Consider the following 25,556-nt stretch of genomic DNA (forward strand, 5'->3'; position numbering starts at 1 on the left):
TCCTTCCATTTCATCATCATGACGTCTTCCACAAAATCTTCTTTCTTCTCTCATTTCTTACCCCAACGAAAGAAGAATAAAATATACAGAGAAAAAGTCCATTTCTTTTATCGAATGAGTTGTGGATGTGTTTTCTCCGCACGGTTTTTGACTTCTCTTTTACTCTCTGCTTGAAGCTTGAAGCTTGAAGGGAAGAACAAATTAATGGATCTGCGATGGTTTTTACTTTGTTTTCTTATCTTTTATGGCGTTTTTACAGTGGCTTTTGCTGATCAGAACGGTATTTTTCCTCAAATTCCTCCATTTTTCCTTTCTATCTTATATTTAGGGTTTTATTTTGTGTAAAATGCATTGAGAAGTAATTTATCTGTTTTTGTATTTATTTCAGATAAATTTTTCTTGTTAGAAACTAGTAAATCGAATTTGGTTTTCTTGGGAAAAAAAAATTTTAAGGCAACCTAGAGGAGATATTGACAACCGACTGTGAGTGCCAAACCGACTCAAAATTATGTTTAAATTTGAGTGCAATAATCGGTTTGGCACTCACAATCGGTTCGTCACAATCTGAAACGAGCTGGGCCTGAATAAGATAACTTGAACCAACCAACCAACCCTATTCAATATTTACTTAAAGGGACCTTCATTTTATAATAATATCCCTCTAAATTAATGGCAATCATATCATTCTCCTCTAAATTATGGGAAAAATATTTCTGTAAGAAATGTTTTTCTCGAAATCCAAACAGGAATGTATGCTTCTTCTTCTTCTTCTTCTTCTTCTTCTTCTTCTCTATCTCTATGTATATAGAGAGAGACCATCGCAAAAGGCATTTCGTGGGCCGGCTGTTGCATGATAGAGTGATAGAGCATACACATAGGCTCAGATTTTGTCTTATTCACTTAATTTATCTGTGGTGGCTGCTCTCTCAATACAACCGGCCCGCGAAATGCCTTCTGTGATGGTCCCTAGCAAATCCCATATGTGTGTGTGTGTGTGTGTGGGGGGGGGGGGGGGGGGGGGGGATGGGTGTGTGTTATACAAGTAATGAAAATAAATAAAAGAAAACAATTTGAAGAAGGTAGCTTCTTCTTTTTTGAATGATAAACCTTTTTAAATTCGAACAACTAATAAAAAAAAGAAAAAGAAACAATTTGATTTAAACAAATTGTGTGTGTGTGTGTGTGTGATTTAAACAAGCAATATAAATAAATAAAAGAAAACAATTTAAAGATGGTAGCTTCTTTCTTTTTTTTCAATGATGAACCTTTTTAAATTCAAACAAGTAATAAAAACGAAATAAGAGAAAACAATTTGAAGATGGTAGGTTCTATGATTATATTTATTTCAGACCAAAATTTCTATTAGAAAGAGGAAATGGATTTGGGTTTGCCATCCTTCATGGAGAGATTATGTGTTGTATCTAAGCTTATCTGAACATTTGCATCCTTCCATTACTCTTCCTTGGAAACTTTTACTACTATGTCAGTAAAGTTTTGAACTGTATTTACATCTTAGTTGGTTGAAGAAATCAAGCTTAATAGGCTTCTTATCATTTTGGCGGGGCAGGTTTCCTGAGTTTATCTTGTGGTGAGACTGCGGGTTTTGTCGATTCTTCCAACATTTCATGGACATCCGACACTTCTTATATGACTACAGGCAATACAACCATTGTCAACTTCATTGAGGGTAGCTCCACTTCTCGAGTCCCATTGCGTTTCTTCCCACAATCTCTAGGGACTCGTAGCTGTTATCGACTACCTGTTCAGAATGCGTCTCTACTTCTGGTTAGAACACAATTCTTCTACAAGAATTATGATGGGTTGAAGAAACCGCCGGCCTTCATGGTTTCACTAGGGACTGCATCAACTGCAACCGTAAACCTAACTAGCTCTGATCCTTCGGTGGAGGAGTTTATATGGCCTGTTACTAAAGACACTCTAACATTTTGCTTGCATTCTATTCCTGATGGTGGATTTCCTGTCATTTCTTCTCTCGAAGTCCGCCCACTTCCACAAAGAGCATATACAAGTAGTAGGGGAGATTTCCCAAGTACATTACTACGCAAGCATTTTAGAATCAATTGTGGTTATAGCACTGGATCATTACGGTAAAAGCAGGCATCTTGTAGTAATCTTTTTCTGTTTCCTCTTACTTGTTTCTCTTATAATTCTCTTTGAGGGAGTTCATAATTACTCTCGATAAAACCAGGTACCCTGTTGATTCTTATGATCGTATTTGGGACGCGGATCAAAAGTTTTCACCAGTTCACTTGTCTTCTGGGTTCGATATTCAACTTCGGTTGAATCTTTCGGGCATCTCGGAGAACCCTCCTGTTGGCATACTTCAGTCGGCTAGGGTTCTTGCACGAAGAAATGATTTGGCTTATAATTTCCCTCTTGATAAGATAGGGGATTATTATATTGTCCTCTATTTTGCAGGTATTTTGCCTGTGTCCTCATCATTTGACATACTGGTTAATGGGGACGTTGTTAAATTGAACTATAGTTTGAAAAGATTAGAAGCTAGTGTTCTCATCTTTGTGCAAAAGAGCATCACAAGCTTGTCTATCATGTTTCGGAATGTGAGCTTCTACCCACAAGTGAATGCCATTGAAGTTTATGAATTTGTTGAAATTCCGACGGAGTCTTCTACTACTACAGGTGACTTAAGCACTTAAAACTTATGGACTACCACTGATTTCTTTTTCTTTTACTTTGCCTAATTGATGCAGTAATTCTTGAATGGCTAAGCCAATTTTCTCATCCCCTGTTCTCTTGTGATGCAGTTTCTGCACTTCAGGTTATCCAACAATCTACTGGCTTAGATTTAGGTTGGCAAGATGATCCATGCTCTCCAACGCCATGGAAGCATGTTGGGTGTGAAGGAAGTATTCTCACATCATTGTGAGCATAGTTTTCCATAGCTGTTCTTTTAGTCCATGTCACAAATATCATTTTCGGGAATTCCCGGAAAAGGAAAATCTCGGGATATATTAATTTTTTTAATTTTTGGGATTTATATCAGGAAAAATGATAAAATAAAATAATTTTAAAATATAAAAATATATAAATTAAGAAAAAATTTTAAATTAAAAATACAATAAAATATCGTGATATTATCGCCATAAATGAAAATATCGCTAAAATTTTAAAATTCTTGGGATAATATCGGAATTTTTTCGTTTTATCAAAATATCGTGATAAAAGCGCTATATTTTGAAAATATCAGATATATTTGTGACATAGCTTTTAGTCCCTTTAACAGGTTCTAGCAGGTCTTTCATGCATTATCTCGTTGGTGTTTTCTAGGGAGCTTTCAGATGTGAACTTGAGAGCGATCAGTCCGACATTTGGTGACTTGTTGGACCTCAAATCATTGTACGCTATTTAAAATAAAATCTTTCTCATAAGTTAACTATTTATTCTTCATATTCTGTTTCTTTATCCTTGTTTTTTGCTGGAATTCTGCTTCAGGGATTTGCACAACACATCACTTGATGGGGAGATACAGAACTTGGGTAGTCTGCAGGAACTTGAAACCTTGTAAGATATTTCTATTTCATTGTTGCGGAATTTACAATTTTGATTAATTCAAGATAATATAAATTTAATTTTTGTAGGAACCTGAGCTTCAATGCTCTAACTTCTTTCGGGTCTGACTTCAGCACCTTGGTTAGCCTACAGATTTTGTAAGTTCTAAATATTCCAGTACTTCATAAAATCTCAACTTCAAGTATTCTACCGATATGCATCATCATTGAGTTCAATAAAAATGTTCATCATCTGTAGCTATGTGACACAATAGATACAGACATGCAGGTGGGCACAAATTTGAATATGAAAACTTAATATTTTCTTATGTTTGCTACCATTTATATTTTTTTATGTTTTCTTTTCATTCAGATTTAGTATGCTTATTATGTTTTGTACATTAACATATATATGATAATAAGTTTTATGTTTTGCATCATTGTGTCTGTCACCAGTATTCGAGTTTCATTGGTCCAGCCTCATTTAATATGCTATTTGTTTTATCTCTATGGTGCTTCAGTGTCCTTTTTCTTAACTTATCTTAGCTCCAGAGGAAGGTGTTGAGAGTTGCACATAGATTTCAAGCTATGATTTAGCCAAATACTGGAATTTATTGATGACACACGTGTCGTGTTGGACACGTCATGACACCTGTGTCCACTAGGGGTGCAACTCGGGTCGGGTTCAACCCGGAAAAAAAAAAATGTTGGGTCGAGTTCCGGTTCAGGTTGAGTTTTCCCAACCCGGATTGAGTTCAGGTCGGGTTCAGGTCAAGGTTACCTGGAACACGGTTCGTTCCGGTACGCGGTACAGGTACAGGAATGGGTACGAGGTATGATGGTAGTCCGGTATGCAGTACGATGAGGGTATATATATATATATATATATATATATATATATATATATATATATATATATATATATATATATATATAATTTCATATATCTTTACAAGAATGTCATTCCATAGTACACACTACATACATTTAATACACAAAATATAAAATCCTCATGTATGTCATACATATTTTTTCAAAAAGAAGGTTCCCGTTGGAATATATGAATATCCTTCCATATTTCATACTACATCCATTTAATAAAAAAAATAAAAAAACCTCATGTATGCCCTACATATTTTTTTTCAAAATACTAGTTCCAATTCAACCCAAAATATATAAAATTTATAGCTCTCTCTCTCCATCTCTCTTCTAGTCTATATGCATCTCTTTCTTTTGCTCCTGCGGGTCGCCACGGTTCGTCATTTTTGGCGATCCGGGTTGCTAGTGAACCATGTTTGGGATCGTGCAACCCCGGATCGCGGATTGGAGTGCGGATGGCGAATCCGGTAACTATGGTTCGGGTTGAGGGTTTGGGCAACCCGACCTGAGTGAAGCCCGACATTTTTTATCAATTTTTTTTGTAAGCTTAAAACTCGGGTTAGGTCGGGTTCGGGTTGGAAAAAAGGGTTCCTTGGGTCAGGTTGAACCTCGTCGGGTTGGATATCGGGTTGGGTCAGGTTCGGGTTCGGGTTGGAAAAAAGGGTCCCTCGGGTTGGGTCAGGTTGGCCTCGACCCGACCCGACCCGACCCAACCCGAGTTGCACCCCTAGTGTCCACATGTGTCGACACTCCTTTCAACACCTATAATTGTACTGCTAGAAGTGTCAAACTTAATGTAGGCGTGCCGAAAACACATTTTTGTACTGTGCCAAGTGTGGCATTCTGTTTTATTATTGAATATTGTGTTTACCTCTTTTATCATTAACTCTTATTATATTATAAACTCTTCTTTAGCTATTCTTTAACTAATATTTGTTATTATACCCCCTCCTAAACCTAAAACCCTAACAAACTCTTATTCCAATATTATATTCATTGTATCTTATTGGTTTTTCTGTATTCCCGTTTTTGGTTTAGCTGTGTCCTCATTTCTAATCTTTTGGTGTTTGCCGTGTCCGTGTCGACACACGACACTCGTGTCTACAAATCATAGGTTTCAAGCAATAGGTTTAGGCTAGTATCAAAAGTACAAGAAATAATGAAGATGTGGTTTCTAAAATTAAAATATAGCACTAAATTTGTAATAAAATCATGCACGATATGGACAATAGGCCAAAATTCACTAGTGATTATCCAAAATTATTTCAGAAAAAGGAAAGCCGACTATACAGTCTCCAACCATCTCTGTATCTTAATTTTATAAGATTAGGAATAATAAAGTTGGTATCAAATCTGTATGACTCTTTAGAAGCCAGGAATGGGAGTGGGAGTAGAAAGAAGAACAGTATTAATCTTGTATGACTCTTAGATGCTAGGACTTGGAGTGGGAGCAGAGAGAACAATTTGTTTTTCGTGGCTCGGGTCTCTCTCTATATATATATATATGTGTGTGTGTGTGTGTGTGTGTGTGTGTGTGTGTGTGTGTCAAGCCTAGGTGTTTTTGGTGGAGTTCCAAGGTGCATTCCTGCAGTAATGTTGCTAGCTCATTTTTTAATATCTTTTTTGGACCTCTAAATGCTAGAATTATGGAAATGGGTAAACTACAAAGTTGTAGGTCTCTTTGAGATCTTTCCAACAAGTATTTCTGCTCGAAAATTGGACAAGAGGGTAGAAAGTTTGGCAGCTTTTGTGGACTGTCTGTGGGTTCCCAAAACAGTCAAAGTTAGTGAGTTCAAATGCAATTAATGTTATGTTAATCCCTAAGCTAGCTAGTGGAGGACTTGAATGAATTTGCTTTGGTTTTCTTTTATTTAAAGAGTTAGAAATCATCTTTAGAGAGGATTTTGGATGTTGATTAACTTATGTAATTGATGGAATATCAATTGGGTTGAGCTTTGCTCCCATTTTCTTCTTCTTCTCTAAGTTGTGTTCTTGATTTCCAATTTCTCTTCTTCTTCCCTCTTAAGCACTCGCATTATCTGGTATCAGAGCCAACAATACTCTCTTGGGCTAGCTTCGATTTGATTTTCATGGCGGCGCGAAGAGGTAGAGGAAGGTGTGGTAACCAAATGATGGAAGAGTTGAGAGATGATGAACTTCAAGCGCTTCAAAGACAAGTTGAACAACTTACCATGCGTCTTGAGCGCCGAGAGGCTCGTAGTGAGTGTGGTGAATCAAGCCGTGGAGGTTCTAGTGATGTATCCGATATGAATTCCTTCACCAATACTTGTGAGGAGGCTAGGGTGGGAAGGTTCTATCGTGATTTCGACACCGTCAAGATTGACTTGCCGGAGTTTCATGGTCGTCAACAACCCGAAGAGTTTTTTGAATGGCTTAGTGCCACTGAGAAGTTCTTTGATTACAAGGAAACAGCCAAAAGCTAACGTGTCAAGCTTGTGGCTACAAGGCTTCGTGGCTACGCTTCAATATGATGGGATAAAGTTCAAGAAATGAGAATCTGGAAAGGAAAGCGTAAGATGTCTTCTTGGGACAAAATGAAGTCAAGGCTTAAGGAGAAATTTCTTCCGTTGGATTTTTCCCAAATTATCTTTTCTCAATTCAACAACCTACGCCAAGAATCCAAGAGTGTGTTGGACTACACCGAAGAATTCTACAAACTCATGGCTCGTAATGATATCCAAGAGGGTGAAGATCAACTTGTGGCAAGGTATGTTGATGGTTTGAAGTTTTCCATTCGTGATGAGGTGGAAATGCACCGATCATTGAGCGTCAATGATGCTTATCAACTAGCCTTGAAGGTGGAGGCTAAGCTTTCTCGTCGTGGTGCTAAAAAGTATGTGGATGTTCGTAGTCTCTATCCTTCTTCTAAAGGTGAATCTTCACACGGTGGAGGTACAAAATCAAGGTCCGAATATTTCAACAAAAATTCTACAAAATCAGTCTCTACACACCAAGTTGGAAATCAGCCCAATCGCCCCAACAATTCAAATGCTTGTTTCAAGCATGGTTAAGTTGGCCATCGTTTCAAAGATTGTCCAAAGAGGCAAGTAGTGGCCTTCGGTGATGAAGAAAATGATGATAATTTTGTTGATGATTCAAATCAGCCCATATATGATGAGGAAGATGACATACAACATGAAGAAATCCAACCCCGAAGAAGGAGAAAGCTTGGTGATCCAAAGAGCACTTGCTACACGAAAGGTTGAATCCGATGATGATTGGCTCCGTTCCAATATTTTCAAGACTCGATGCAAATCTCATGACAAGGTTTGTACCATTATGATCGATGGTGGGAGTTGTGAGAACATCGTATCTCATGACATGGTGAACAAGCTCAAGCTCAAAATCGAACCACATCCAAAGCCCTATCGGATTGCATGGTTTAAGAAGGGTAATGAGGTAAAAGTTACTAAACGATGTTTAATTTCATTTTCTATAGGTAAGAATTACCATGATCAAGTTTGGTGTGATGTTGTCCCTATGGATGTGTGTCACATACTCTTAGGAAGGCCATGGCAATATGATAGAAATGTTACCCATGATGGTCGTAAAAATACATATACCTTTCGAATGGGAAAAGTGGAGATTGTTCTTTTGCCTAGTAAGGAGGAAAAGACACCTAAATCTTTACAAGAGGAGGGTAGTAATTTTCTCACTTCATTAATGTTTGCAAGAGAAAGCGAGAGTAGTGTCATTTACATGCTAGTGGCGAAAGATTTGGGAATGTCCTTCAATGTGCCTAGTGAGTTAGAACCTCTCTTGAAGGAATTTAAGGATGTCGCACCCGATGAGTTGCCCAATGGACTCCCTCCTTTAAGAGACATTCAACATCAAATTGATTTGATTCCCGGTTCTAATCTTCCCAACAAGGCTCACTACCGTATGAGTCCTAAAGAGCATGAAGAGTTGAATAGGCAAGTCATGGAGTTGTTAAAGAAAGGTTACATCAAATAAAGCATGAGCCCTTGTACGGTGCCGGCATTACTTACTCCAAAAAAAGATGGAACATGGCGTATGTGTGTGGATAGTCGTGCCATAAACCGGATCACTATCAAATACCGGTTTCCCATTCCAAGAATTGATGATATGTTTGACATACTTGCCGGTGCGAAGATATTTTCCAAGATTGATCTTAGAAGCGGCTACCATCAAATTCGAATAAAGCCGGGTGATGAATGGAAGACCGCTTTCAAGACATGTGAAGGCTTATATGAGTGGCTTGTGATGCCATTTGGTCTCTCCAATGCTCCAAGTACCTTCATGCGGTGTTCTTTAATGACAACTAGCCTAGCTTTCCTAGGCTTTGTTTTGACTTCAACAAGGATTAGAGTGGATGATGAGAAGATCAAAGTTGTCCAAGAATGGTCCACTCCATAGAGCTTGCAAGAAGTGAGGAGTTTCCATGGATTGGCCTCATTTTATCGCCGATTCATAAGAAATTTCAGCACTATATCAGCCCTCTTGACGGATTGCATGAAGAAAGATGGGTTCAGGTGGACTATGGAGGCCGAAAAGAGTTTTCAACTTATAAAGGGCAAGTTGTCTAGTGCTCCTGTGCTTGCTTTGCCGGACTTTGAGAAGATGTTCGAGGTTGATTGTGATGCCTCTCATGTGGGCATTGGCGGAGTACTTAGCCAAGAAGGTCATCCCATTGCCTTCTTTAGTGAAAAACTCAATGAAGCAAAGAAGAAGTACTCTACCTATGATGTGGAATTTTATGCCATTGTTCAAGCACTTCAGCATTGGCGATCGTATCTTGTTCAAAGGGAGTTTGTTTTGAATTCCGATCATGAAGCTCTCAAGCACATCAATAATCAAGGAAGCCTAAATCGAAAACATGCAAAGTGGGTATCTTTCTTACAAGAATATACTTTTGTGTTAAAGCATAAGAGCGGAAAGTGCAATCAAGCAGCGGATGCTCTTAGTAGAAGAGTAGCTCTTCTTAATTCCGTGAGTATGCAACTTGAAGGGTTTGATACCATTAGAGACATGTATGCTAATGATGAAGACTTTTGTGAAATTTGGAAGCGTTGCAAAGAAGTGAAGCATGAAGATTATCTTCTTCAAGATGATTTTCTCTTTTAAGGGGAGTCGCTTATGCATTCCAAAATGCTCCGAGAGTATGTTATAAAAGAACTACATTCGGGAGGTTTGGGAGGACATTTTGGAAGAGAGAAAACTATTTTGCTAGTGAAAGAAAAATATTTTTGGCCGACCATTTACCGAGATGTGATGCGTTATGTGAAGAGGTGCTGAATATGCCAAACATGCAAGGGACAAACTCAAAACACCGGTACCTATACTCCACTTCCACTTCCTAATGCTCCACGGGAAGATGTTAGTATGGATTTTGTGGTTGGCTTGCCGAGAACTCAAAGAGGTAATGATTCCATCTTCGTAGTTGTTGATCGCTTCTCTAAAATTACCCATTTCATTCCTTACAAGAAGACTATGGATGCTTCCTATGTTGCTAATCTTTATTTCAATGAGGTAGTTAAGCATCATGGTGTTCCGAAGTCCATTGTTTCAGATAGGAATACTAAATTCCTTAGTCATTTTTGGAGATGCTTATGGAAAAGAATTGGTACTCTTTTGCTCTATAGGAGCACCTATCACCCTCAAACCGATGGACAAACCGAGGTGGGGAATCGAACTTTGGGAAACTTGCTTAGGAGTTTGGCGGCAAAGAGGCCCAGCAATGGGATATGGTGCTCCCTCAAGTGGAGTTTTCTTATAATTATGTTGTGAATCGTTCTACCGGTAAGAGCCCATTTGAAGTGATCTATGGAAAAACTCCAAAACATTATCTTGATCTTGCACCCATTCCCAATCCATCGTTGTCCAACAAGAAGGCGGAAGATTTTACTACTACCATTACAACGATTCATGAAGAAGTGATGAGGAATCTTGAAGAAATTACCGAGAAGCACAAGCAAGCGGCCAATACTCATCGCCGAATCAAAATCTTCAATGAAGGTGGTCTTGTGTGGGTTTATTTGAAGAAGGATCGATTTCCAGTCGGATCCTATAATAAGCTCAAGGAGAAGAAAATTGGTCCATGTCAAATTCTCAAGAAAATCAACGACAACGCATACAAGATTGAGCTCCCTCAAAATATCAATGCTCGTCCAACTTTCAATGTCAAAGACTTGACAACTTATCATAGAGAGCTTGATGAGAACTCGTGGGCGAGTTCTTTCTCACCCGGAGATGATGATGTAGTGCCAGACATGGCAGCCATGTCAAGCCTAGGTGTTTTTGGTAGAGTTCCGAGGTGCATTCCTGCAGTAATGTTGCTGGCCCGTTTTTTAATCTCTTTTTTGGACGTCTAAATGCTAGAATTATGGAAAGTGGTAAACTACAAAGTTGTAGGTCTCTTTGAGATCTTTCCAACAAGTATTTGTGCTCGAAAATTGGACAAGAGGGTAGAAAGTTTTGACAGTTTTTTGTGGACTGTGTCTGTGGGTTCCCAAAACAGTCAAAGTTAGTGAGTTCCATTGCAATTAATGTTATGTTAGTCCCTAAGCTATCTAGTGGAGGAGCTTGAACGGATTTGCTTTGGTTTTCTTTTATTTAAAGAGTTAAAAACTATCTTTAGAGAGGATTTTGGATGTTGATTAACTTATGTAATTGATGAAATATCAATTGGGTTGAGCTTTGTTCTCATTTTCTTCTTCTTCTCTAAGTTGTGTTCTTGATTTTTAATTTCTCTTCTTCTTCCCTCTTAAGCACCCGCATTACCCTCCCTCCCTCCCCCCTGCCTCAGATAGAAATTTCGGATTTCGGTTGAGACCGACATCGAAATCACATTTACCCAAATGGTATTTTATTTCGTCCGAAATTTCGTTTTTTACCGAAATTTCACCTAAAAAACTGTTTTTTTTTAATTAATTAAATATTTTACCTAAATTTTGGCCGAAATTTTGTATGGAATAAAATAGTATTTACCTTGTTTCGCCGGATTTCGGTCGAAATTTCGATTTCAGTGGGGTTCGAAACCGGTACCGAAGCCGAAATTTAAAACCATGGCCATACATACTGGGATAGATGCTGATCGTATCTTTTCATAAGAACAATCAATTTTTTAAAGCTAATTTTCTTTTGAACCAGAAGCTAAAAACCAGTTTGTCAACATTTTTCAGAACACCATACAAAAATGAGAAAACGGTTCCTACACATATGTGTAGAGAGTTCTCTACACACTAGCTTAAAATACAGTGGGGGCCCACATTGTTTGGGTGATCCAAGCCATCCATTTTAAAGGCCCTCACATAGATAGGCTGTCTACAAAAAATCAGATCCATAGGATCATCCCAACCCTAAGATTTGTGGAGGTAAAATGGACGTGTATAAGCCTTCACAAATTTGTCCATTTTTTGCCTCCACAGTTCGAATGGTTAGGATGATCCTATGGATCTGATTTTTTGTGGACACCCTATCTATGTGAGGGCCTTAAAAATGAATGGTTTGGATCACCCAAATAATGTGGCCCCCACTGTATTTTAAGCTAGTGTGTAGATAACTTATCTACACATGTGTGTAGGAACCGTTTTCTCTACAAAAATAAGCATTATAATTAAAAGTAACAGAACACCATGCCAAAAAAAAAAAAAAAAACAAACAAGAGGATTCTTTCGAACCAAACCAAAAGCCAGTTTGTCAGCATTTTTCTCAGCCAAAAAAAAAACACTAAACACGAAACCCTAGTTTTCTCAACCAAAAAAGTCGAAAAATCAGAAACCCTTGTTCCTTCAAAATGTCGAAACCCTAGTTTATGAAAAAACTCAAACAAAGAGAAGAGATTATAGGCTGCCTTCAATGAGTTCCGAAGGATTTGGTCGAGCGCAGGAGGAAACCCTAAATTTCCGTCAAGCGAGGGAGAGAATATGATGCGAGGAATAGAGAGATGATGGAGATCCGAAGTCGAAACCCTATTTCCTTGCTCTGGTTTCTCCGTCGAGGGAATGAATAGAGGGCGGTTTTTCTCCACGTTCTGAGGGAGAAGAAGTCGAAACCCTAGGTTTTCTCCACGCTCTGGTTTTTGTGTTTTAGGGAGAAGAATAGGTTTTCTGTCGAAACGAGAGGTTGTTCTTCTCGCGACTACGTTAAGTAAATTTGATGGTTTATATGATCTCACTTAAATCTCTAGAGGCAACCTAGGTTTCGGAGGCAAAGGGGAGTCTTTAGAAATTCCTTCTTGGAGAATTTCGAAGTCTTTGTTGGGTCAGTTGGAATCAAATATTAGAATGAAGCAGAAATACATTCGCTACTTATCAAATTGCTATTATCGAAAGAGGAGTTGAAGGAGCATGGGTTACCACTACTGTAGTACTTCTCTAGTTCCATCCATGTCATTTTTATGTTTTTAGTTTTGCTTGTAGTGCATAGTCATCTTGTCTGCTCATCAGGTTTCATAATATTGTTGTTATTGCTCAGAAAGCGAAAAAATAACAAAAACTCAGAGTAGAAACACTGGGTACTTCATGAGACTTTGTTAATTCATAGTTAATATGATGGCCAAATAAAGCTCTGGGGTTTACATTGTTATTATTTATGCCCTATTCAATGCTTCTTTTTTTTTTTTTGAGAAATAGCTGATTTTATTAAAAAAGAAGACTGAGGTGGTCGAAGTACAAGGAAGGAGCATACACAAGAATTAGAAAGAAACTGAAAATTCTAGCAAACAAACATCAAGGAGGAAGAGAATCGAATAGCGCCAGGTCTTCCATAAATACACCATCTCTAGCAAGAGCGTCAGCAAGACAGCGACAGCGTTGGCCGATCTTCGCACATGATGAAACAACCATGATGCAGCTAAAAAAGAAGACTGAGGTGGTCGAAGTACAAGGAAGGAGCATACACAAGAATTAGAAAGAAACTGAAAATTCTAGCAAACAAACATCAAGGAGGAAGAGAATCGAATAGCGCCAGGTCTTCCATAAATACACCATCTCTAGCAAGAGCGTCAGCAAGACAGCGACAGCGTTGGCCGATCTTCGCACATGATGAAACAACCATGATGCAGATCTCGATCAATCAAGAATCTAGTCAAAAAACTGGTCAAACCTCCAGGGATGATTAGTTAAACTGCTAAGCCAACGGATGACATTTAAAGAGTCCCCTTCTACCACCATGTTAACTAGACGATCTCTAGCTAGCTGTAAAATCTGTTCCTGTTCCATATCCATCCAGTTCTATTCCTAAAGTGTTCACTTTCATCATATTTTGTGAGGCAAATAAATGCTATATGTTTTTGTGTGGAGTGGTGCATTCCGATACATAGTTACTAAGTTGCATTGTTTTGCTTTCCAATACATAGTTACTAAGTTGCATTGTTTTGCTTTACGCAGGGACTTGCAAAACAATAGCCTAGTAGGAACTGTTCCAGAAAGCTTGGGAAATTTAAAGAATCTTCATTTATTGTAAGGAACTTTCATTTTGGTGCAGATTATGTACCTGAATATTTGTCCCCGGTTCTGATAATTATTGTAATCTACTTTCTAACTTTTCTTGTACTTCAGAAATTTGGAGAACAATAAACTTCAGGGGCCCCTACCACAATCTTTGAATAAGGAAAGTTTGGAAATTAGGTACACAATTTGGAGTTATTGTTACTGATTTATAAATCTGCACATATTTTTGCATCATTCAAAAATAAAATCATGCATCTTTGATGTGCAGAACATCGGGCAATCTGTGCCTTTCCTTCTCCCCCTCAACATGCAATGACCTTTCAGATAATCCTTCAATCCAGACGCCACAGGTTACAGTCTTTAATGTGAAGAAGCGTCACGGCCATCACCGAAAAGCAATTTTAGTTGGTGTAATTGTTGGTATTTCATGCGCGGCTTTGTTTATTACACTGTTAGCTTTTATTTACAGAAGAAAGAAAAATGCAGGAACTGAATCCACGTCCACACCAAGTATGGGTGATTTAAAGTTCACACCAATTGTCTTATTACAATAATTATGGCCCTTTTTTTATACATTCATGTTGCTTTCAATGTTAATCCACAGCAACAAATATGCGGAATTGGAATGCATCGAAGATTTTCTCTTACAAAGATATAAAAGAGGCTACAAATAACTTCAAGGATATTATAGGTCGTGGTGGTTTTGGATCTGTCTATCTTGGAAAGCTTCCAGATGGAAAACTAGTGGCTGTGAAAGTGCGCTCTGACCAAACCCAACTTGGGGCTGATTCCTTTATCAACGAGGTCCATATCCATGAACTCTTTTAGCTATTTTATCCCCTCTTTTCTATATTTTATGAAAAGATTAGTGCAGAGGAATCTTTTTAGACTATCATAGATTAGATACTTCCATATTCTTTATTTCCAGAGATACTTTGGCAGCTAATCTTTGCTGAATATATTGACACCTTGATGCCTTTCTGTCAGTATGAATCCAACGATATACAGGTCTATTTCAGACATCTTTCCACCATATCGGTGTACTGGCAATCATTTAATTCAGTCACAAGCTCATTACCATTACTAAATGTAACAATATCATTTTGTATTGAAAGGTTCAAGATTAATTGTTGGTCCATTTTGGATTGGAGGAATCAATCCTTGTAAATTTTCCTAATAAGATGGACCTGATGTAAAACTTAAGTAATCAAGATGGGTCTAATTGACTGAAAACATTAAGCATTGGAATTATACAGCATATTTATTGAAGGTGGTCAACAGATTAATCAGTTGAGATAAGTTTCAAGAATTAATTATTTCAGCGAACTTGCAGCTGGAAACTAACCCAAATATTTTGTTTGGCTTGGTTTCTGTTGAAAACCGAGATCTCTAATCTCTCAAAACAGGATATGTGGAGCCAACAACAAGATGAGAAGCAAGAAACACAACATACAAAGCAGGAACACAAGATTTATGTGGTTCGGCAGTATGCCTACTTCCACAGGAGAAGAGAGTGCCTACGTCCACAGGAGTAGAGTTTCTTTATTTTGATTAGTGTTACAAACTCACTTTCCTTCTTTGAGTTATCTGAGGGAATAATTAGGTTTTTCCCTAGCTGAATCTATCATGAGGTGGTGACTTTGGTTTTAGATTTCTCAAAATCATTCCTGTTAACTTTTGCACAACCTGGTGGAAAGAAGACTGGGTTAGAGAAAAGTAGTTAATGAAAAACACATTTATTTTTGAAATCTCATTAGGGAGCTGATATCCGCACTGCCTATTCTGATATCTCTAATTCACTTTTTGTTGCTTTCTTCTAATTTCTTAGAATGGAATAAATTCCCTCATTTTTAAATGCTCCAAATCTCTTCGTTCTCACCTCACCACCACCACCTTTTTAAACTCCTCCCTCACAATCTTAGCTTATTTTCACTGTAGAAGTGAAAGTGTGAAACAACATCTACCCCCAGCCAACATCCATCATGAAATCTGCCTTCATCAGGAACAAACATTTTAAACTCCACTAATCTGACTGAATAATATTTCAGAGAAAGTGAAAGTGAAATATACAGTAAAGCTTTATAGATGAGTTCTATGAATTGATTTTAGTAGAAAGATATATATATATGAGTTCTATGAATTGATTTTAGTAGAAAGGTATATATATATATATATATATATATATATAGAGAGAGAGAGAGAGAGAGAGAGAGAGAGAGAGAGGAAAGTGAAGCTACACCGCCGGTGTAGCTAACTTAGCTACACCGCCGGCTTAAAATACAATGGGCCCACATTGTTTTGGTGATCCAAACCATTCATTTGATTGGCCCTCACATAGATAGGGTGTCCACCAAAAATCAGCTCCATAGGATCATCCCAACCCTACGATTTGTGGAGGCAAAAATGAACGTGTAAAAACCTTCACAAATTTGTCCATTTTTGCCTCCACAGTTTGAAGGGTTGGGATGATCCTATGGAGCTGATTTTTGGTGTGCACCCTATCTATGTGAGGGCCAATCAAATGAATTCTTTGGATCACCAAAACAATGTGTATATATATATATATATATATGAGGAAAGTGAACCTACACCGCCAGTGTAGCTAACTTAGCTACACCACTGGCTTAAAATACAATGGGCCCACATTGTTTTGGTGATCCAAAGAATTCATTTGATTGGCCCTCACATAGATAGGGTGCGCACCAAAAATCAGCTCCATAGGATCATCCCAACCCTACGATTTGTGGAGGCAAAAATGAACGTGTAAAAACCTTCACAAATTTGTCCATTTTTGCCTCCACAGTTTGAAGGGTTGGGATGATCCTATGGAGCTGATTTTTGGTGGACACCCTATCTATGTGAGGACCAATCAAATGAATTCTTTGGATCACCAAAACAATGTGGGCCCATTGTATTTTAAGCCGGCGGTGTAGCTTCACTTTCCTCTATATATATATATATATATATATATATATATATATATATAGAGAGAGAGAGAGAGAGAGAGAGAGAGAGAGAGAGAGAGAGAGAGAGAACATTTCCTACACACTTGTGTAGGTAAGTTACCTACACACTACGTTAAAATACAGTGGGGGCCCACATTGTTTGGGTGATCCAAACAATTCATTTGAATGGTCCTCACATAGATAGGGTGTCCACAAAAAATCAGATCCATAGGATCATCCCAACCCTACGATTTGTGGAGGTAAAATGGACGTGTATAAACCTTCACAAATTAGTCCATTTTTTGCCTCCATAGTTTGAATGGTTAGGATGATCCTATGGATCTGATTTTTTGTGGACACCTTATCTATATGAGGATCATTCAAATGAATGGTTTGGATCACCCAAACAATGTGGGCCCCCACTGTATTTTAAGGTAGTGTGTAGGTAACTTACCTACACAAGTGTGTAGGAAATGTTCTCTCATATATATATATATATATATATATATATATATATATATATATATATATATATATATATATATATATATATAAAGCATGTGGAAATGATTCCATTTCCATGGCGGGTCAAAGTGGATTGACCCACACTAGCACTTCCACGTAATAACTCTACCAAAGGCGATCCTATTACAGGAATAGCGTCAGGTACGCCTGTCACGATTTTGATATATATATATATATATATATATATATATGAGAGAACATTTCCTACACACTTGTGTAGGTAAGTTACCTACACACTACCTTAAAATACAGTGGGGGCCCACATTGTTTGGGTGATCCAAACCATTCATTTGAATGGTCCTCACAGAGATAGGGTGTCCACAAAAAATCAGAACCATAGGATCATCCCAACCCTACGATTTGTGGAGGTAAAATGGACGTGTATGAACCTTCACAAATTAGTCCATTTTTTGCCTCCATAGTTTGAATGGTTGGGATGATCCTATGGATCTGATTTTTTGTGGACACCCTATCTATGTGAGGACCATTCAAATGAATGGTTTGGATCACCCAAACAATGTGGGCCCCCACTGTATTTTAAGCTAGTGTGTAGGTAACTTATCTACACACTTGTGTAGATAAGTTACCTACACAAGTGTATAGGTCTCCACAAGTATAGTTACCTACACAAGTCTATAGTTACCTACACAAGTATCTTTTTTTTATTGTGATTGGAATGGAAAGAAGGGAAATGGGATGGATGTTTCAGTAATATGTAGGTCTCCAGATGGAGGCTTGGGTTTCCTCTGATTTAATGCTCTTTTTGGTTCCCACACTAGTTTTCTATATTCTTAATAATCTGCTGTAGAGCCTAAGGAGTTGCTTTTGCATATTCTTTATTTAGTTATACCAGTTGTGCAGGTCTTTCTTTTGTCCCAAGTTCGCCATCAAAATCTCGTATCATTGGAAGGATTTTGTCATGAATCAAAGCAGCAAATCCTAGTCTATGAGTATCTGCCTGGTGGATCCTTGGCTGATAATCTTTATGGTATGCTGTAACGAACAAAGTGGTTTTCTTCTTGTCTTTTAACACCACCTAAACTAACTAAACAACTTCTCTTTCCTTCTGTAATTGATTTTCAATAACTTAAGGGAGACCTGTTTTTCAGGTTCAAACAGTAAAAAGGGAACATTGAACTGGGTTTGCAGAATGAAAATTGCTGTTGATGCTGCAAAAGGTAAACCTGTTACTCCTAGTTGTAAGGATTATGGAAGAATTCTCAAAGTAAAATTAACCACCAACTCAAATTTGTAAAAGTAAAATAATTTAAAAGTATAAAATATTAAATATATACACTATTTTAACCTGAAATTAGTGTTAGGTCAAAGTTTTTTGTTTGGGAGATTTTTGGAGTAAATGAGAGGATCAAGATATTTTTGAAAGTCAACTACCCAATTTATAGAGATAAAATCGCGATAAAATGGCGAGAAATTCAATATCTCACGATAAAATTGTATTTTTATCGTTTAATCAAAATCTCACGATTTTCTAGCAAGAAATTCAATTTCTCGCCAATATTTGTGACATAGGTAAGGAAGAATTCTCAAAGTAACACTAACCATCAACTCAATTTTTCTACTATGGTGATCACTTGGCTTGGTTTTGGTTTTTGAGTCTTTGCATTTTAATGATCAAAGTGATTAACTGCAATGTAAAAATATGAGGATCATGTAATATTTCACATGCATAGTCGAATATAGGTTTTTCAACTCATTTATGTATTAGTTTAAATTAGTCTAGCCAAGTAGTTATGTCAGTTGGATAGATGGTTGGACTCAACTTTTTCATTTTTAAGGATACCCATACAGGTATATATTTTGGTCTTATTAGCTTAAATTCTGCCAATCAATCAGAAAATCATGACGTGAAGAAAGCATCAGATTAACAAAGTAAAACATCAAGACTATGTATAAACTTATGCAACATATTAATGGAGTTTGTATTATAAATTAAACATTATTAACTTGTTTGAATATTGTATCTGGTATTGGGTGTTTGTGTAATTATCTTACTGAAAATTATTTGCTTTAAAGGACTTGATTATCTACACAATGGGAGCAACCCACGAATCATCCACCGTGATGTGAAGTGCAGCAATATCCTTTTGGACTTGGAGATGAATGCCAAGGTCTGTGACTTTGGCCTCTCAAAGCAAGTACCCCAAGCAGACGTGACTCATGTGACCACTGTAGTCAAAGGGACTGCTGGCTATCTTGATCCTGAGTAAATAATAACCTCTGACTCTGTCCTCTAAACTGATTTTTTGTGACGGTCATCCTTTTTTTTGAAAGATATCCTCATTTTTTTTGTTTTTATGTGTAGATATTACACCACCCAGCAATTAACTGAGAAAAGTGACGTCTACAGCTTTGGTGTTGTTCTTTTGGAGCTCATTTGTGGACGAGAACCATTGAGCCATGCTGGATCTCCAGATACTTATAATTTGGTGTTATGGGTACTTCCTAGAACTCTCTTTTCTTATTATCATTGCTGGAAATATATGGGTTTTGTTTAACGGGATAACAAATCTTCATTTGTTACTAAAATGGTTAAAATATCATTTACTTTCACAGTTTCACAAGTTATGGTACTTTTACTCTCGTTACAAGTTCAAACGATAGGAGGAAGAAAGGAAGATGAAAGATGGAACAGAGGGAAGAAAGAGAGGAGTGGAAAATAAGAGTTCTTGGGCCAAAAAATTGGAACCCCACATATTTTCAATTTTATTATTTAGAACACAATATAAAAGGATTACAAGTATGCCACTTAAGTGATGATCCCCATCAAATATAAGTAAAATATGCCAACACTCCCCCTCATGCTGGAGCATAATTGTCACGAATGCTTAACTTTGATCAAATAACATCTACCAAAGCTTATTCTGTGATTGAACAAAAGGGGTTGAAACTTCCTCATTGATCACTTTATGATGAAGAAAATGGCAAACAAGCTCAATATGTTTAGTAATATTGTAATAAAATAAATTGTTTGAGATATGACTATATGAGTAACTGCCTGGTTGTCACGGTATACTTCAATATAGTTTTGAGCTTGAAGTCCAATTGCTCCAAAAAGGAACGCAACCAAACAGATTCATAGGTGGTGTGTGTGTAAAGACCCTGCTTCCATTTCCTAAGGTTGCTACGGAAAAGACAAAAATACCACAAAGATTTTTTTTTTTAATACCACACGAGTTAAACATAAGCGGAAGCGATATAAATATTTAACCAAATCAAAGCATTTCTATAAATCTTCATCTCAACAATTAAAATAAACTTTGTAATATAATCAATATTCCAAACCATTAAATTTTAAACCCAACTAAAGCTAGTCTTTAAACCAAATTCATCTAACTACGACTCTCGGTCATGACAAACTATTTCATTTCGAAGACTGACACCAACTCTCCCATTCCCGCATGTTTTTCGTCAGATGTTCTCGTTTGCAAACACTCCTTCAACACATACATTCCCTGTAGTCTAGGTGAGTTAGAGCAAAGTAAAGGCAAACTCCCAAAATAATAAAAACGAGTAACATGAACTTTTCTACATTAATTCCTATAGTAATGGAATAATAATAGAACATGTAACTTTGTGCATTTTTCTTATTATTCGACAACAAAATAATTAGCAACGAAATTTAAAAATAATGCAAATGCGTGGCATCGATCAGAATGCTCTCTTTTCCCCAATGATCATGAAGCATTTCCCATCAATTCTTTTCTCATGTACAACGGTGGCTTTTTAGCTTGGCCGGTGATCATTGACCATCAAAGACCCCCCATTCCCTAATGGAACGTGATCCACTTTAGGATTTCTATCGGGTCACCTTAAAGGTTCTACCCAAATGCATCGCCTACCGACGGTCATACGCTCTCGGACTGGTCGGCTTTTGGCTTTTCGCCCAAGGTTGGATCCAAAGGTTCTCCTTAGTCCTCCCTCCCATTTTCCCAATCCTAAGTATGGTATGTAAAATGCTTTTTAAACAAGAATTTTCTTTACCACCATTCTACATTTTCTATCCTAGCATTCTTTTGGAGAGATTATTATCCAAACTTCATGCATCATTCTATTGGAAACTTTATAGCATATCTACAGCAAATTATTTCTAAATACACATGATCAATTATACATTTCATTATTATGAGAACTAGAATAATAAAAATCTCATGATCTTCATAATCATTATTAAACGAGTAAACCAATATTTGCCTTAACTTGCTACCGAATGAATTTAATGATCCTCGAAATTAGAAGCAAATATTGTCTGCAACAAGGCCACAAGAATGATCTAAGTTTTGACTATTAATTTTGTATGACACCCCTAACTTTAGAGCTTTTCATAAGTTATCCCTAGCCTAGTTATTTTACCTTTTTTAAACTTTACCGACTTTAAACTCCTAACCTATTGTTATATACATACAAATAGAACATTTTTTACCATACTTAACATATCTACAAAAATCTGACAGCTAAATTATCAAAATTTTCAAATAATCAAACAACCAATAGGGTGCACAACAACCGACCAACGACGGCGAAATAGTACGTCTCTAAGAGAACGATAGAGCCGAAAGCAACGCTAACGACTGCGCATATAGCGACAAACAAAAACAAGGCCAAAAGCAACGCTAAAGACCGGACATATAGTCACAAACAACAAGGCCAAAAGCAACGCTAACGGCCGGACATATAGCCACAAACAACAAAGCTGAAAGCAACGTAAAAATTATTTGGCTCAGGATCTTTTGATTGAAAAGGCTAGATTGAACCATTTACATACCCTATCTTCTATTTACCTCCACTGAGTAGCTTGACAACCCAAGACTGCTACAAAAAATTAATTCCATTTAGTCGAATGGTGGTGACTTTTTTTTTAAGAACTGTGTTGGTAACATGTAACCCATGATTTTCCATGTAGATGGAATTGAAAATCCCATATGGTGACCACTTGGTCACATTTGATGATTTAATGAATCAAAAAAAGTAGAAAGAGATGGAGATGAGAGTCATTATCAAAAATAAGAAAGAAAGAGAGAGGGATGGAGATGAGAGAAAAAACTTATGGAGTGCAAAACCCTGTTCGTTGACCATGAATGGAAATCGTTATGTCTGATGGTATATAAGTGGGGTTTGGTAAAAAAAGATCAAAATACCCCTATCACTAAACAACTACTTCTAACATGCAGCTTTGAGGGTACTATGGGATTGTGAGATTGTAGTATACAATTCCAATACACTGCACTTTCATCCAACTTTTCAAAACTATATTTATTTTGAGATTCGTGACAGAAATCCGGTCAAGCACACCGCAATATCCCAGAAAATTCATCAAGTTTATTATGAAAATTCATCACCGCAATATCCCATTCTGTGTCGAAAGAAGCAGAGCCTATATGTTTTTTTTTTCTCTCCGAAATATTTTATCGAATTTTATCTGGTTGCTTGCAGGCTAAACCATACTTGCAAGCAGGTGCCTTTGAGATTGTGGATGAAAAGTTGAAGGGAAGTTTTGACATGGAAAGTATGAGAACGGCGGGTTCTATCGCAGCAAGGTCTGTAGAGAGAGATGCAGCACAGAGGCCAACAATGGCAGAAGTACTGGCAGAGCTCAAAGAAGCTTACAACATTCAGCTTGAATACGTTGCCTCTCAAGCAGGTCATTTAAATTGATTTCTCTGTTGCTTTACACAAAGCTTCAGATATCTAATGCTAGTCTTATTTATTGCTTCAGATATCTAATGTTAGTTTTATTTATCTTAAAGAGATTATATCTAGTAAGGCAGTATTGTATTGATTTGTTTTGTGCAAGATGACAAAGAAAAGGTCCTGTTCTAGGAGAAATGAGGTTTTGTATTATAGGAAATGTTGGTGACATGGACAAGGAGAATTGGAGATTGTTACTATTGCTACAATTCCTTTGTGGAGGAATACTTCAGTACTTCTGTAGGGTGTGCCCTCATTGTAATACAATGTGGCGCTTCTGCTAGGACATAATGGGTCCCACCTGTGAAAAATTTAAACTGTTCATTCGAGAGTAGACTTAAGTGGACGGTTAAGATTAATCATGGATGAGACCCACTATGCCTTAGTGGGTGCGCTATAGTATTACAATGAGGCTGTTCCCCACTGAATCATTTTTTTTTTCTTTTGCTTCTTTTTTTTTTTAATCACCATACAAATTTTGAATCTATAGCAGCCTGGCAGGAGATATCGTGAATCCATTGTAGGAGGTATTGTATTTCAGTCCTTTCTTTGTATAGACCTAGAATAGTTCTCTCCATAGGAAAACATGATTAGGTAAAACAAACAGAGTTTAATTTGGTATTTGTCCAAAAAAATGTACTAAAAAAATGGAAATACAAAAAAGTGCGTTTAAAATTTTGTAATTTACAAATTATAGCGGGGGTAGAAGTTGGAAAGTTGGCTAAAAATGCATTTAATACGTTTAAATCATGGTTTTTTATTGGAAAAAAAATGTTTTAAAACGTTTTCCTCAAAAGGGAGAGTTTTTTTTTTCCTGTAAAAGTTTTAAACGTAGTAAACAACAAACTCTTAAACGAGTTTAAAAAAAAACTATGGTTCTCACCTAAGAATGTCATATCATTCAGCTATAGTTGACACATGTTTTCCTGCTCTGAGGTAGAGTGAGTTATCTCAATCAATTAGATAGAGACCTCAAGCAGACATGTGTGTGTATAATAAATATACATACAAAACATGATCTGTATTTGTAAAACATCCAATGGAATGATTAATACCAGATGTTGGATTGCACATTTGGCACATGAACCATAAGGATGCTCTAAATGGAATCTAACATTCCAATGGGAAAGAATATTTTCAGTGGTTTCATATATGTATTGGACTCGATAAATCTGGCACTAGTGATGTTTGGTAAAATTATTTTATCAAATGTTTCTCTCATGCAAAAGTGAGGCGCAAAATGGCTTTATGAGAAATTGCATAACAAATCCCTTCATAAGATATTACACTGTACATAAATATATTGTTTTGAAAAAGTATTTCATGCAAATAGTTTTGGGAGTCCAATTAACAATGGAAGAATGGATGAAATTTATGTCCTTGAGTTAAAGCATTGATGGTTACTCAGTCGCAATGGCTTTAATAAAAGTAAGTTACTAGATTGAATTTAATGGGAATGTGATTTCTAATCCAATTAAGAGATAGCAAAAATTCCAAATGGGGGACATCAAAATATGTTGGGGACACTTTTCGAAAAATTGTTAAAGTGGGTTGATAACCCCCTCTTGAGAGTTTGATAACCCCATTTAGAGGGTTGATAACCCCCTTTTAGAGACTTGATAACACCCATTTCGTCCCTCTCTAACAATTTTTCAAAAGTGTGTCCCTCGTTGGCAATTCTCGTGTTTTGATTTCCCCATTGCAATTTTTCCTAAGATAAGAGATATAGGTTGTAAGCCCAAGGGTGCAGCCCATTCATATTTTGATGATCAACAAATCCAAATTGATGGTAGATTAATAATGGTTGCTCTAGTGTTGTGATCAAGACAAGAATCATTGAAGTCATCTCTAAAAGCAAAGAGAAGAAGGGTTCAACTTGGAGCTAGTCAAGCCTTGGTGGTCATCCTACAAACATTGAAGACTCAAGGAAACCACATGCACAAAAGCAAGATAGAAGACTCTTCCAAGTGAACACCTCATGCAAATGCCTAGAAGACAAAGACTCAAGAAGATACAAGAAGTCTCAAGGTTCACATAGTGTGTAATAGAGTCCTCTTGACATGGAGTCATTTGCATGGATTTATATTTTCAAAACCCTTTAAAATGTATTTTGACACACTTATAAAAGTATTTGAAAACATAGGACAAAAGCCCAAAGACCTTGCCCCAAGACCCTAAGCTTTTGATGTGCAAAACTAAGTTTTTAAAACAAGGCCGGTCGACCGGGCTAGGCAGAGCGACCTCGGAAGGTTAGCTGGAATTCCAGCAACCTCCAAACAAAGGTGGGTCGGTCGACCGAGGCATTCCAGTCGACCGCGGACGGAGTTTCTGACCCTAAGCTTTTGATGTGCAAAACTAAGTTTTTAAAACAAGGCCGGTCGACCGGGCTAGGCCGAGCGACCTCGGAACGTTAGCTGGAATTCCAGCAACCTCTAAACAAAGGTGGGTCGGTCGACCGAGGCATTCCAGTCGACCGCGGATGGAGTTTCTGAAAAGTCAGAAACCATCCAGGAAGGTCTTGGCGGGCGACCGAGATA

At 37.3% G+C, this 25,556-nt stretch overlaps 1 protein-coding gene across 1 annotated transcript; it reads left to right on the forward strand.

Annotated features, from left to right (window-relative positions):
* On the forward strand, positions 1–23,228 carry LOC143889924 (Leucine-rich repeat protein kinase family protein). Its single transcript, XM_077394325.1, has 16 exons — positions 1–280; positions 1,568–2,108; positions 2,210–2,661; positions 2,787–2,904; positions 3,310–3,378; positions 3,475–3,543; positions 3,621–3,689; positions 13,781–13,852; positions 13,952–14,020; positions 14,112–14,353; positions 14,448–14,647; positions 18,175–18,301; positions 18,423–18,491; positions 19,348–19,537; positions 19,637–19,769; positions 22,765–23,228. The coding sequence occupies exons 1-16, from the start codon at positions 205–207 to the stop codon at positions 22,984–22,986; spliced, it is 2,718 nt and encodes a 905-aa protein (XP_077250440.1). The 5' UTR covers positions 1–204; the 3' UTR covers positions 22,987–23,228.
* Positions 23,229–25,556: the final 2,328 nt, after the last annotated feature.

This window comes from Tasmannia lanceolata, unplaced genomic scaffold (assembly GCF_043159265.1).
Source record: "Tasmannia lanceolata isolate RefF3 unplaced genomic scaffold, GAP_Taslan_0.1 ptg000013l, whole genome shotgun sequence".
NCBI lineage: Eukaryota > Viridiplantae > Streptophyta > Magnoliopsida > Canellales > Winteraceae > Tasmannia > Tasmannia lanceolata.

Excerpts from the sequence above, each read along its gene's own strand:
- LOC143889924 (XM_077394325.1), top strand. The coding sequence starts at position 205 with ATGGATCTGCGATGGTTTTTACTTTGTTTTCTTATCTTTTATGGCGTT. Across the intron at positions 2,109-2,209 it reads TATAGCACTGGATCATTACG|GTACCCTGTTGATTCTTATG; the intron begins GTAAAAGCAGGC and ends CGATAAAACCAG. Across the intron at positions 13,853-13,951 it reads TTAAAGAATCTTCATTTATT|AAATTTGGAGAACAATAAAC; the intron begins GTAAGGAACTTT and ends CTTGTACTTCAG.